The 13,384-nt window shown below is 31.6% G+C and overlaps 1 protein-coding gene across 1 annotated transcript in view; it reads left to right on the plus strand.

The window, feature by feature from the left end:
• The window catches only part of LOC129000574 (uncharacterized), a 53,880-nt gene extending 48,220 nt beyond the window's left edge, over positions 1-5,660 (plus strand). Inside the window, exons 24-26 of the mRNA XM_054427535.1 lie at positions 1,253-1,414; positions 1,586-1,685; positions 5,539-5,660. Coding sequence (XP_054283510.1) covers positions 1,253-1,414; positions 1,586-1,685; positions 5,539-5,660 — 384 coding nt within the window. The remainder of the gene's footprint in view (positions 1-1,252; positions 1,415-1,585; positions 1,686-5,538) is intronic.
• The last annotated feature ends 7,724 nt before the right edge of the window (positions 5,661-13,384 follow it).

Consider the following 13,384-nt stretch of genomic DNA (forward strand, 5'->3'; position numbering starts at 1 on the left):
TGTAAAGTACAGAATTTAAAAAGCCTTAGTGGTACTGTAATTATTGGTTTTATCAAGGGTGTAAGCAATAGTTAAGTAATGACACCAGTAGTTATGTGGTTTTCAGAAATAAAACCATATACAGTAAATATTTTAAAAAATTGTTTATTCAAATTATTAATTTAATCTTTAGATTTAAAAAGAAAAAGATGATTCCCATAATATTATAAAAAATGTAGACTTTTATAGAAACTTGACCTTTGTTAGTGAATTTCTTATATAGGGAATAAGCTATTACCATAGATTTTATGTTAAGACATGGACCCAGGACCGATTTACTTTAATCGTTTTGAGGTCCCCAGAGGCCAAACACACCCTCCGTTCAGATTCATATATTATATGTCCGTTAGCAAGATAACTGAACGATTATCCAAACTAGTTCACAAACCAGTATAATCGGACTATGTGAATCCCCTGTGGGGGTTTTTGGGTTTAAAAATAAAAATAAAATTAACATTTCTTTCTACCATATTGTAACCAGTTTGTAGAGCAAAAAAAAAAAAATAATAATTTAGAAAAATGAAGCATTACATTGTACGCCTAATGGTTACGGAGAAAATTAAAAAAAATTCCCAAGTTAGTCTTTTGGAGCTTAAATAAACTGTTGCAGTTAGCTTGTTTATGTATTTTAATAAAATTTAGCAATTTTCTTTACTACTAAGATATCAACATTTCAATAACAAAAAAACTCATTACCTTCCCTGTAGCCGAAAACCTAAAGTACTCATTAAAATTATTTTGTTTAAATAGGAAATAAATCTGACTATTTTAAGGGAATATTTTAGTGGAAACCTAGCCAGCTAAATGGAAATTTGCTTAGTCTGCAGTTTTGCTACAGCAGGGGGTTTTAAATTAGCATAAGTTTTAAATCATGTCAATAATGGACGTTTGTGTAGAGAGTGGCTCCCAACAGGACTGATGGTCTCACCACTAGATGCTAGGTGTTACTTATTACTTTTATCTTAAATGGAGACCATTAAATTAATCCAATGACAATTTGATTGTTGGGATGACTGTACAAAATAACCAAAGCAACCAGTGGGGGAGGAAGAGGTTTCTTAAGCCCATGCGCATCCAGCTCACCCCTTTAATTGTTGTCATGATCTACTATAATGATAAACATTGAATGATTTGAAACTGTACCGTACAATATTTGTTTATACAGTAGTATAAAATCTTATCTAAATTGTAACACTTCAATTTGAACTTCCAGATCCTTCGGGTAGACATACTACAAAACCTAGGCAAGAGCGTGAGTCCACTGGTGGATATAGGCCAGATTGAAGGAGCGTTCTTGATGGGAATTGGACACTTCACAAGTGAAAAACTCATTTTTGACCCAAATACTGGACTACTTGCTACAGATAGAACCTGGGTAAAAATCAGTGCTGCGTTATTGTAGGGATCTTGAAGTACATTAGCCTCTAAAATTACTAGCTTTGTACTGTTTATCTACCTATATATCGCTTTTGAATATTTCCAGTGTAGTCCACGATATTTTGGTTACTACTCTTTCTAAAGCGCTTTTACAGTTTTTATTGTTCAGGAATACAAAATACCCGGGGCCAAGGACATTCCAGAAGATTGGCGACTTTATTTCAGAAAAGACCCTAATACTCCTCCAACTGGTGTATATGGATCTAAGTGTAAGTCAAAGAATTTATAATCTTATTTCATATTTAAAACATACATTAAAAACAGTATCTGTAGTTGATAATGCCTATCAGAATACCAATATCACTTAACGGATGATAAATAATAATCAGTGCCGACCAAAGGGGGGGGCAACCAGGGCAATGTGCCCCGGGCGCTGTGGCTAAGGGGGCGCCGTGCAGCGGCTATTTGTATTAACATAGTATTAAAATATGCAAATGTGACTATTATTACTGGGGGGGGGAGGGGGCGCCACAATCACGTTTGCTCCGGGCACCGCCAACCCTAGGGATGGCCCTGATAATAATTTAGAAGAAATATTTTCCAAAAACTTGGGCCTAATTAAAAATGAGAAAATAAGAATAAGAATAAGAATAAGAATAAGAATGCTTTATTGCCGTTACACTGGTTTACATGCATGGCACAGTCAAGGAAATGTCTTAGAACTAAAGGTTTTAACTAAGGTTTAATTTAACATCGTTTATAAAGTCTATTTCTCTATATGGACACAGGTTTAACAGGTAGTTTTTAAGTACTATTTTAAATTTAAAACAATTAAAACATCTTATTCTATTAGGTAACATATTATAATACTGTTTGGATTTTTCAATAAAACTAGTAGCTGTGGTGCTGTATCGACACTGTCTAGATATAAAATTGCAGCGGTTTCGTGTGTTGTAACTGTGTACATTTTCATGTGTGTCTGTTTTACTAAAACTATTTTTTGCAAACACAAGGCAGTCTAAAATATACATTGCTTGTAAAGTTAAAATATTAGCCTCCCTAAATAATGGTTTACAGTGTGTTCTAAAATCAACATTGTACATGATTTTTATTGCTCGTTTTTGCAATGACGAAAGTTTTTTTTTATAATTACTACCTCCCCATACAATTGTTCCATAACTTAGATGGGAATGTATATGTGCATAGTAAATGCATTTCAAGGTATTAAAATCTACACTGTTCTTAAGCATGTTTATTATAAATATTCCTTTGTTAAGTTTTTTAGCTGTATAATCAATATGAACTTTCCACTTTAAGTTAGATTCTATAAAAACACCTAAAAATTTTACACATTTTTTATTATGCCTATTATTAAAACTAATACATAAATCTTGAGTTTTTTCAACATTTAAAAACAATTTATTCGCCTTACACCAGTCTTCGATTAAGCTATCTGCTTTGTATGTCATTACTGTTGAATTTAGCAAATTCTCACTTTGAATTTGTATTGCTAAATCATCTGCAAAAAGATAAGGCTTAACATTGAGGTTTAGAATATTTTTAGGCAAATCATTAATGTAAATTATGATGAAGCATACTGGGCCCAAAATTGAGCCCTGTGGGACACCATGTAACACCTCTTTATAATCAGAAAAAACACCATTGCAATAAACACTTTGATATCTTTTATACAGATATGATTCAAAACATTTTAAAGTATTTTCTTCAAACTTATAAAAGGCAAGTTTTTGTAGTAGTAGATCATGGGACACAGTGTCAAAAGCTTTTTTCATATCATAAAATTTCAACGAAACATTATTTTGCATTTCTAACTCATCTAAACAATAAGAAATTAGATTCTCAACTGCATCTTTAGTTCCTCTATTTGCTCTAAAACCAAATTGACTAAAATTAAATAGATAATTTCCTTCAAAATACGATACAACTTGGTCATTTATCAAACTTTCAAAAACTTTACTAATAACAGGAATAATACTGATGGGTCTATAGTTATTTAAATCTAATCTATCACCGGTTTTATGTACAGGAATTACTTTAACACATTTTAAACAATCAGGATATATACCCTCAACAATACAAAGATTAAATAAATAAGTAGTACTTCAACTATATACACTGCAGCCATTTTCATAATATCTGAGTTTTATCCATAAACATCTAGACATCTACTACTACTTAGCCTATTAATTTTCTCAAATACCTGTTCAACAGAAAATGGTTTTAATTTAAAACTAATATCTGTCATTGTGTCCATACCCCTCAACACATTAATATAGACCTCAGAAGATTTGTTCGATGTAGATAAATTATTAATCAAATTGTTTACAGAGTCTAAGAAATGGTTATTTAAAGATTGAGGGTCGAGAGAATTTTTACTTTTGCTTTTTCTATTGACACTAACTTTTTTATTTATCATACTCCACATTTCTTTCGACTTATTCTTTGCTGTAGATATTTTGTTTGAGTTATAATTTACTTTTGCTTCTTTAATAAGTTTTCTGTATGTTCTTTTAGTTATCTTATATTCCTCTTTGCATGTTTTATTACCTGTCATTTTAAATTCATCCAAAAACTCAATACATTTTTGTTTCAAACACTGCAATTCATTTGTATACCAACGGTTGTCATATTTATCCTCACTACTCTTATCTGCTACCAATTTGATTGGCATTGTAAAATCTAAAACACTTAAAAAAATATTCAAAAACAGGTCAAATTTCTCATTTAATGTTTCTAATGAATAAACACTAAGCCAATTTACTTAACTTAAATTTGAACATAATAAAACACCACTCATTTTATTAATGGGCCGTGAGATCTTAAAACTATTTTGCCCATTCATACACCTGGAATGTAATCTAGTAGATAACATAATTGCATAGTGATCTGATACAAGGGTGGGAACAACACAACCAGTCCTGTTATCTCTGTGAATGTTGGTTGCAATGTTATCAATACAAGTTCCAAGTTTGACAATTTTACCTTTTCTCATATTAGGCCTAGTGATTTCTAATGTAACCAAATGAAGATTAAAAGCATTAAATGTATTAGTTACTTCTTTTCGTTGATTACAGTCAATATCAAGGAAATCCACATTAAAATCACCACATAGAATAATATCAACATTAAGCTTATTTACTAACATTAAACACTCAAACAAAATATTTAAAAATTCCTTAAGATATTTTTTGTTTGGTCTGTAAATACAAATACAAACCAACTTTTGTGATAAAAAATATGCAGTGGATATTTTACAAACATGTTCAGATGATAACTTATTTACATTTTCTAAAGTTTTAACACTATCTATATACTTAGTAAAAATTGCACAGCCTCCTTTTGACATATTAGATCTACAGAAAGAATTAATGTGACTAAAATTATTTATATTTAACATTTTCTAATAATCAAATAAATTAAATTTTCATAATGCTATAGTTTGGCCGCTTAGAAAGTGACCAATGCTAAACCAATGTTAGAGGAGGTCGCTTTCTAACCGGCCGAACTATACAATAATCTCATATAGGAAACATTGAAGGAGAAAAAAGAATATTTGAAGAAATTGTTCCAGTAAAAGTGAGTTTTGAAAGGTTGTTATTAAATATATTATTAAGCGAGTTAAGAAGAAATCCAGAAATTTTAAAAAGTATTTTTGAGATTTGAAGGTAAACATTTTACTAATCCGGAATTTCAACTGTGTTAATAAAGTTTCACTCAGTGATTCAAACATTTTTCTAGAGATTGGTCACCTTAATAACCATTTCACTTTTAAAATGTGCGATTTCTTTCAACTGTAAGCATCATATGTAAGAACATGTCGGCCTTAGTCATACTAACAACAAGACTACAAGATCGCGCCACTCATCCTAAACTCATCGTTCACTCATATTTGGGTTAAAATATGCACATAGTGGCGTCCCCATCTTAAATACTGGGATATAAAATTGATAATTGAATCAGAGACCTTCTTGTTAGGTTAGTAATATAACTACTAGATGTACGGCTATCTAAACACTGTATAATATAACTATTATCCTCTAATAGAAAAATTTTGATGAATTCTAATATATAGATTTTATATATTGTGCCATTATTAAACAGCTGTTGGAGAGGCTCCTCTTGTTATGTCTCACTCAGTTTTGTTCGCCATCCGTCGAGCTTTGGAATCCATCAGAAGAGATGTCGGAATTCCTGATACCTTTTTCTACAATGGTAAGCATTAACAAGTACCATAAATTTATCTAAAAAAAAGTTAAACAAACATTACAAATTAGAAACAATCAAGCTTAAGACGGTTCTAATTGACGTTTGAAAAAAGAAAACTATAGTTCATGTGGAAGTCAAAGGAAGATTTAGAACCATAATAAATTGTTTTGACATCTAGTACTTCTCTAGAAAATGTTATTATACGTAAAATTTGTTGTGTATGTCAAAATCTACCAAAAATGGCGAATTAATTCAAAGATTGAAATTAACATTGAATAGTTAAATAGCAACAATCCAATCTCTCTTTACCACATTATTTCACAGAAAACAGCGCCACCAGCGTTGCTATGCTGGTGGCGCTGCCTACGAATTGACAGGCAAAGCTCTCTCCGAGTACTTAACGCTTTTTACCATGCGGTTAGCATTCTGGGTTATAGTAGTATGTTTTCAGTGATTATTTGTATTAGAATAAAAATGTTTCAATAGGTATAGCTAAACCAAAACAATCAAATCACAATTGACACAAAGATAAACGTTACATGAAATGCTTAGCAGTAACTGATTAAATAATTACAATGTCTCATCTTTTAATTACAATCCTAATCTATTATTACATAAATACTCTTACAATAAATAACTTCTCAGTCTACTAAGACAGTTAGAAAAAAAACATTCATACACAACAGAGACAAAAACAACAAATTGAAATAATAATAAACAAATAAGTACAGCTGAGGTATTTTTAAAATTAGGTAAATGGTGGAAAGTTCCCTTTAGGCTGGGCACACACTGATCCAGCATTTCACCTGAAGCAAACTGTTGCACAGCGATTTGCTTAAAGCGTTTTGTTTCTTTGCTTCTCCAGTGTGCGAGAGGTTCAAGCATGATGCAGCATTTGGTTTCAAGCAAAAATAAATATTGCTTGTACTGGTACTCTACAGTATTGTTTTAACATTGACGAGGAAGTCAACGTAGCTATTGCTGTATGTCAGTTTTTGCAAATGCTAGACTAAGAAAGAAAACATGGGGTTCACTCAACCAATCAGATGATAGACATTAATTCTCTCAGAAATTAAATCCAATATAGGAAAATTTTACAATTATTATTGTTGAATAATTGCTACAGTATTTTATTGTAAGGGTTTATAATAACTTAAGTGATATTGTTAGAAATTATTATTTGATAATGTCGTGATGGTTTTAAATAATGAACTAAATAACCTGGGTTGTTTCTTTATTATCTACTACCTGTATGACTATCAAAGTGGTAGCAAGAAAAATTAAACAACAATTTGGTTAAATTGAAATTAAAAAAAATATAATTTTTAAGTTGTATTGAAACTTTAAAAATCATTTTTGAAAGAAGAGTTATTTTTGAAACAACAAATAGTCGATTGAATTTTGAAAGGCACTAATTCTTTACTAGAAGGGATTTGGCACATGCGCAGAACGTTTTGCTCCTTGAAACATCAAACATTGTGCTGTATCGGATCCATTCGTCGAGCAACTGCTCAAATGTTTCAAGGCGTTGCGAGGCGCCTCGCAACGTTTGCTTGATCAGTGTGCGGCACCCCATTGAAATACATGGTGCGCTCGTACCCAGCGAAACATTTTGCCTCGCAACACTTGCTTCAGGTGAAATGCTTGATCTGTGTGCGTCCGGCCTTAGAAATTAATTACAACCTTAAAGAGCAATTTATGAAATAATGGATAGTTTTGCGCAAGGTTTCTCATGATTACGAACATTTTAAGTATATGGTTAATGGAGGTGTGACTTTTAGTTTTTACAAAAGTTCATGGGTACTTTGGGATTTGATTTATATATGGTTTTACTATTTGTTGATTGTCTCTATAAGGTAATTCCATAGAGAAAAATGAAGTCTACTCTACATGGGAAAATATACTATTCTGGTAACATAATAAATATATACCTTAAACCTATAAGTATATTTTTAAGTGTATAATCAGACACAGATTACAATAAATGATTAAAATTACATGTTCACTGTACTCCGTTCACAATATTTATGCGGTTTATGAGAATAAATCTACCCCCTCCCACTTGAACCTATATAATAATACCTTTAATAGCTCAATATAGCTGAGGTTTGCCAAAATTCAGTTGTGCCATAGGTATATTGAGTGAAAGGGAACTCTCCCTCAAACCGCCTAAATTTTACGAACAGCAGTGTCTGCGTGTATCACTCCCATTTTTGCAAATAATTGTGCGTAGAACATAGCAAAATGAAAAAAAATTATGTTTTAAACTTTCCAGATCCACCATGTACAACTGAGAATATCTTTCTAAGAAGCAGTACAAGGTTTGAAGATTACATCCTGTAGAAGAAGAGGGGTCACAAATTGTTTTGGTACCTATTTAAAGTTTTTTTTAGTACCTGTAATATAATGGAAAATCATATTTAGTTATTATTTTTAGATGGGGACCATTTCAAGATTTAAAGTAAAATTTGAAGAGAACCATCCTTGTTTTATAAAAGAAATGTTAGCTGTAAAAATATTTGTGTCTTTTGAAATTAATAATTAAATTTAACCAGACTTTGATAATTAATTCAAAGTTAGCATTTTGATGTTAATACCCCTTTATGGTTATTGTCTGATGAAGCAAGGGAATACAAAACCACATAGAGAACAATAAAACCAAAAGGTATGCTTATCTCTACAAACATTCTACACTGTACATTTTATACTTGTTTTTACACGTAAGAGGCAAAGATGTCCACATGTTTTGTGACACTTGTCTATGTTAAAATTAACTGTAATGTTCAAATATCTAAGAATTAAATTAAGATTGAAGAGCTGCCAGTAAGCCGTACGTTATCGTCAGTCCTAATACCTAACAACACACATAGAAAAAGTAAACAGAAATATCATAACCTCATGTAAAAATGTATTTAGTTGAGAAAGTTTTTCTAGAAGTGCCATGGTGTATACTTCGTTCACAATATTAAGGTGGTTTTAGGGGAAGAAATCTATCACTTCAACTTGACCCTTACCCTTAAAATAATAGCTCAACTGCTGATTAAGCAACATACTAAGTTTTTTTTTTTTTATTGTGGGGGAACTATCTCTCAAACCGCCTAAATTTTGTGAATGAAGTATAATAAATAAGCTAATTAATAAGTATCTAAAAGAATAATCAGTTCAGATTATGTTTTTAAAATCATACTAATATTATAAATGTGAGAGTTTGTGTTTTTGTTTGTATGTTTGTTCCTTTGAAGTTCAATCACGCATTGGACGGATTGGGCTGTAATTTGGCTTGATGATAGCTCACATTCACGATTAACTTATAGGCCTTTTCTTATCTCAAAAATCCTTTCGGACTTCACTGCAGTGGCTCTGTGGTTCCCCATGTAATCTTATATAAGTGATAAATATCTCAAAGAATAATCAATTCTGATTACTGTATATTTTTAAAATCTATATCTATAAAAGAGGAAGTATATATGTATGTATGTATATACCCTATAGACTCCGAAACTACTCGACAGATATTGTAATGAAAATTTCAGGCATTATTAAGCATTATTCAAGGATGGTTTGTGTGAAGTTAGGTGCAGATGCGTCAAAAGGGCTCTGCCCCAGAGTTTTTTAAGGGGTACAATGTCAGACTTTTGGAACTACAATGTTTACAAATAAATAAAATTTAAAAACAGATGTTACCTTCACCAACTATTTTGTAGGATTGAATAATCACAACATTCTGTATTACAGTCGGGACCACGAAAGTTTGCAGTTGGCGGCAGCCAATCACAAGACAAGGCTAGTGATACGTTGCCATATCGCCCGTTGACGACACTAATTAAAATACTAAACAATATTTTGAAATAAGCTGGTATTATTAGATTAAGCAACACCACACTGTCCTCATTGGCTCCTTCGAAGTCATGTGGTATATAGGCTCCTCCCTCAACTGCAAACTTTCGCGGTCCCGACTTTAGTCATGATTTGAAATGTGCCACACTGTTTCCACAAAATGCAGCACAGAAAACCATTTTACTTTTGGATAAGACCAATATATTAAACCCCAATTGCAGCACACCTGTGCACTCAACAACCTTTAAATTCTCCACTATTAAATATGTAAACATAAGAAGCAAAGTGCCTTAATATTTTTATTTTTAGTTCTATACCTACACAATCTAACATAAATTATTAAGTGAATAATAATGGTGCGTGCTATCTCAGGTATTCAAATACCTCCCAATTTGTCTAGCCCACCACATTTCTTTTTTTAATAATCTTTATTCATTTTTTGTATTTACATGAATACATTGAATAGAGTCAAGTCTTAACTAATGTCCTTAATTAAAATATGATTAAAATATGACATTACTGTCATTAAAAGAAGGAACTCCAATAATACTAATGCAAAACTTAAATTCACTCAAGCTGTGCAACAGAACCAGACACTAACAATTAAAAAAATGAACCAAACTTGATCAAAGCAACAATCAGTGGTAAGTTCCGAGAATACCAATTATTTCATCCAAATTACCCTTTGAATTCAAGCAACTACTGACTACAATTTCCTTTGCGTCATGCTTTTGCAGTCACCATTATAAGGCACAAGGGCAATCCCTGGCCAGTTTAAATTTAGAAAATGCATGCTTTTCACACGGACAGCTGTATGTTTTGTGCTCACGTGGTGGTAGGTACGCCTAAAAACGTATATACCAATCAATTTGTTTTTCATCAAAATAAATTTAAACTCTCTGATGCTTTGGAGCTTTACATTTTAAATATATACTCACATTAAAAACCTGACCCAGGCTAACAGGAAAAAATCCACATGCAGTAAATTTGACAGCTAATGCTTCCATTAGTTCCTCATAGATATCTACCTGCAATTTAAACAGCTTTGGAAAGTAGATCATGCAATTTATTTTCATTTGTAGGTACATTAATTTAGAATTAAAAATAAATTTTATTATTTCTCGAATATGGATAGTTTGAGATATATTAAATCAATTCTAATAATGTTATCCTATAGCCTATGTATTGATCTATGAACCTTCAGTGCCACCACCAGATTTTATTTGAATTATTGATTATTAAGATCGGACGTACCTAAATCACGCTGCCGAATCAAATTGTTCCAAAAATTGAGTTATTTATCATTGATTAAATTTATCTTTAATGATCGGTTAAATGATCTTGCAACTTTGACGAGTTTCACCTAGTATTTTTAAATTCTTCGGAAAGTATTCCTCTTTCTTCCTTCAATTCAATATTCATTGATTTGAGAAAAATCTAAAAGTTTTACTACAGAAGTGGTAAAATCTGCAGAAAATATTTTAATTGCAGTTGTAACAAAGAAATTACCGTACATTTAAACAAGCACAATGTTCTTACTTCTTACCAGTTCTGCTTGTTGTTCTGATAACTGGTCATTCCATTGAACTCTCAACTTGCGTACAATATCCCTTGTCTCGGCTGCCTGTGATTAAAAATTTAAAATATTTCAGATAACTTGTCTTGAATATTGAAAACAAAGACACTTGGCCAGTTTTTTATCATCAAGCAAACTCTTTGATATTTGCTTGTTCAAATACTATTATACGACAGTACCAGGGGACCGAGCTATCGGCCCGGTATAGTTCATTTCTATTGTAAAAGCAATAGTTAACTCACGTTTTTATTACAACTAATTTTGGTTTTTATTATTTAAGTTCCAGTAGAGTTTAAATTTATTATCAATACAGCTGTTTAAATTATGTAACCTATTAAAAAGTTAAACATCGAGTTCACTCTTAGATATGAATACAAATGCTCTGAATTATATAGTTATGTTTGTTGTTTTTAGGTAACCTTGACAGCATGATTAGAGGAAGTAGTATTTTTAAAACCATACATAAAATGGAAAATTAGGTTTGGGCAGGATTCTCCCAAAAAGCTTAAAAATATTTCATTTCATTTCATTCAATATTCATTTAAAATCTTATAAACGTAAATTTAATCATAAATAAAAATCTTACCTCTAGTTTGACTTTGTGACATCTATAACATAAAAACAAAAGCCGCAATATGAGGTAAATACAGTGGTTAGCAATGGTGATGAATTCAGAAACGTTCCCATCTCTTCTGTTCTTAACCGTTAAAACCGTGTAAATTATAAGTCGAAAGAGACAAGATAAAAATATTACGAGGAAAAAAGAGCTGAAATATCTTGCGATATTGTTGATAAACTTGGCTGCTGTAAGGTGTTCCTCAACGATATTCTTGAACAAAGAAAACTTATTTGAGTTTAGTTTCTTTTTTTGACTGAGTTGAATTAACTGGTTGTTTAGACTTTGATGAATCGACTCTCCCAGAAAACATAGGATTGATATTAGAACTTCTACGGTAGCGACAGGTACGTAAGCGTAGTTATATCTGAAGAGGTGCAAAATGTCAATGAACGACATCACTCTAGTTCTTGGTACAAAAAACAAGACAGAGAACAAATATATTATTTGAACAAAAGGGCAGATTAATAAAAACAGAAAAAGCTTTATTGGAAAATGTGTGAGAAGAAACGGAGAGAAGAGAATTGATGACGCTTTGAAAAAACAATCGGATAGTAAATCATTGGAAAATAAAGGTAGAATCAAGACTAATATGGCAGATATCCAGTTGATTAGCCATAATGCAGCATTTGGTAACAAATCCGTTATTTGAGTAATGTGTGGAGCATTTCCGCTGGAGAACGTTGCACAGATGAATATCTGAACCACTGTGAAAAATCTGCTAATCCTTCCGGAGTATGACTCTGAAAAATTGAGAGAAGCTATCATTTTACTGTAGTAAAACCAGTACTTTATTCAACCAATAATTTGTTAAACACAAACTTTTCTTTAAGCGTAAAAAGTGAATACGAGTTTTATTTCACAGCTGTTCAAATATCATTCTGTGCAATACATTTCTTTTGGATTATGAGATAAGGATAAACGATAATACCGATGGTGATTTCAAGGACAATGATTATAGATCTAATATGTCGAACGAATCTCAAAAATACAACTCTAAAGGTAGCCTATATAAGCATAGACCAATAGAATAAATATAGACTGTCAAAGGAAGGTTCCACGATTTGCCGCTAGGAGTGCTTTGTAGTTAGAGCGCACACCGCTGCAGCGTCTGCTGGTAGCATACGGCTCCTCGCCTACAAGATCTCGCGGAAACATATGCTAACCGTAGGACTGATGTTGGTCTATATTTATTCTACTTGTCCTATGGTATAAGGGTGTGTAATGTGAAGAAGAATGAAAGATGATTGTGAACTCCAACATTATCAAGAACAATTGACTATTTAGCTAAGATATTTTTGAAATTTTTAATTCTTGAAATAAAAGATTGATATAGTAGATTCAAACTATTATATTTTAGTTACAAATTTCATGGTTTTTTAATGTAAAAGATTTACTTGGTTGTAGTTTTATTCAGCAAACATCAAACACCCTGATAAATACAATACCGTATCTTAAATTAAGAGTTTTCAATTATAATAAATTGTAACGCCAAAATTTAAAGCATCGGTTAGTTTGTTCAAAAAAACTTATAATTTAATTGTTTATTTAACTAAAAAGTCGAAGTTTCAAAATGTACATTAAGGCTGCGCTCTAACCATATGGCACGTGCAAATGCAAGGGTTTTGGTTCTTACTGGTTGTAGCCCCAATTGTGAACCGATTTAAATGATCTTGGTTCATATTTTTTGTTAATTAATTATTGTAGGTCCT

The sequence above is a fragment of the Macrosteles quadrilineatus genome, unplaced genomic scaffold (genome assembly GCF_028750875.1).
Source record: "Macrosteles quadrilineatus isolate MER2022 unplaced genomic scaffold, UCM_ALF_1.0 Scaffold_8__2_contigs__length_117827958, whole genome shotgun sequence".
Lineage (NCBI taxonomy): Eukaryota > Metazoa > Arthropoda > Insecta > Hemiptera > Cicadellidae > Macrosteles > Macrosteles quadrilineatus.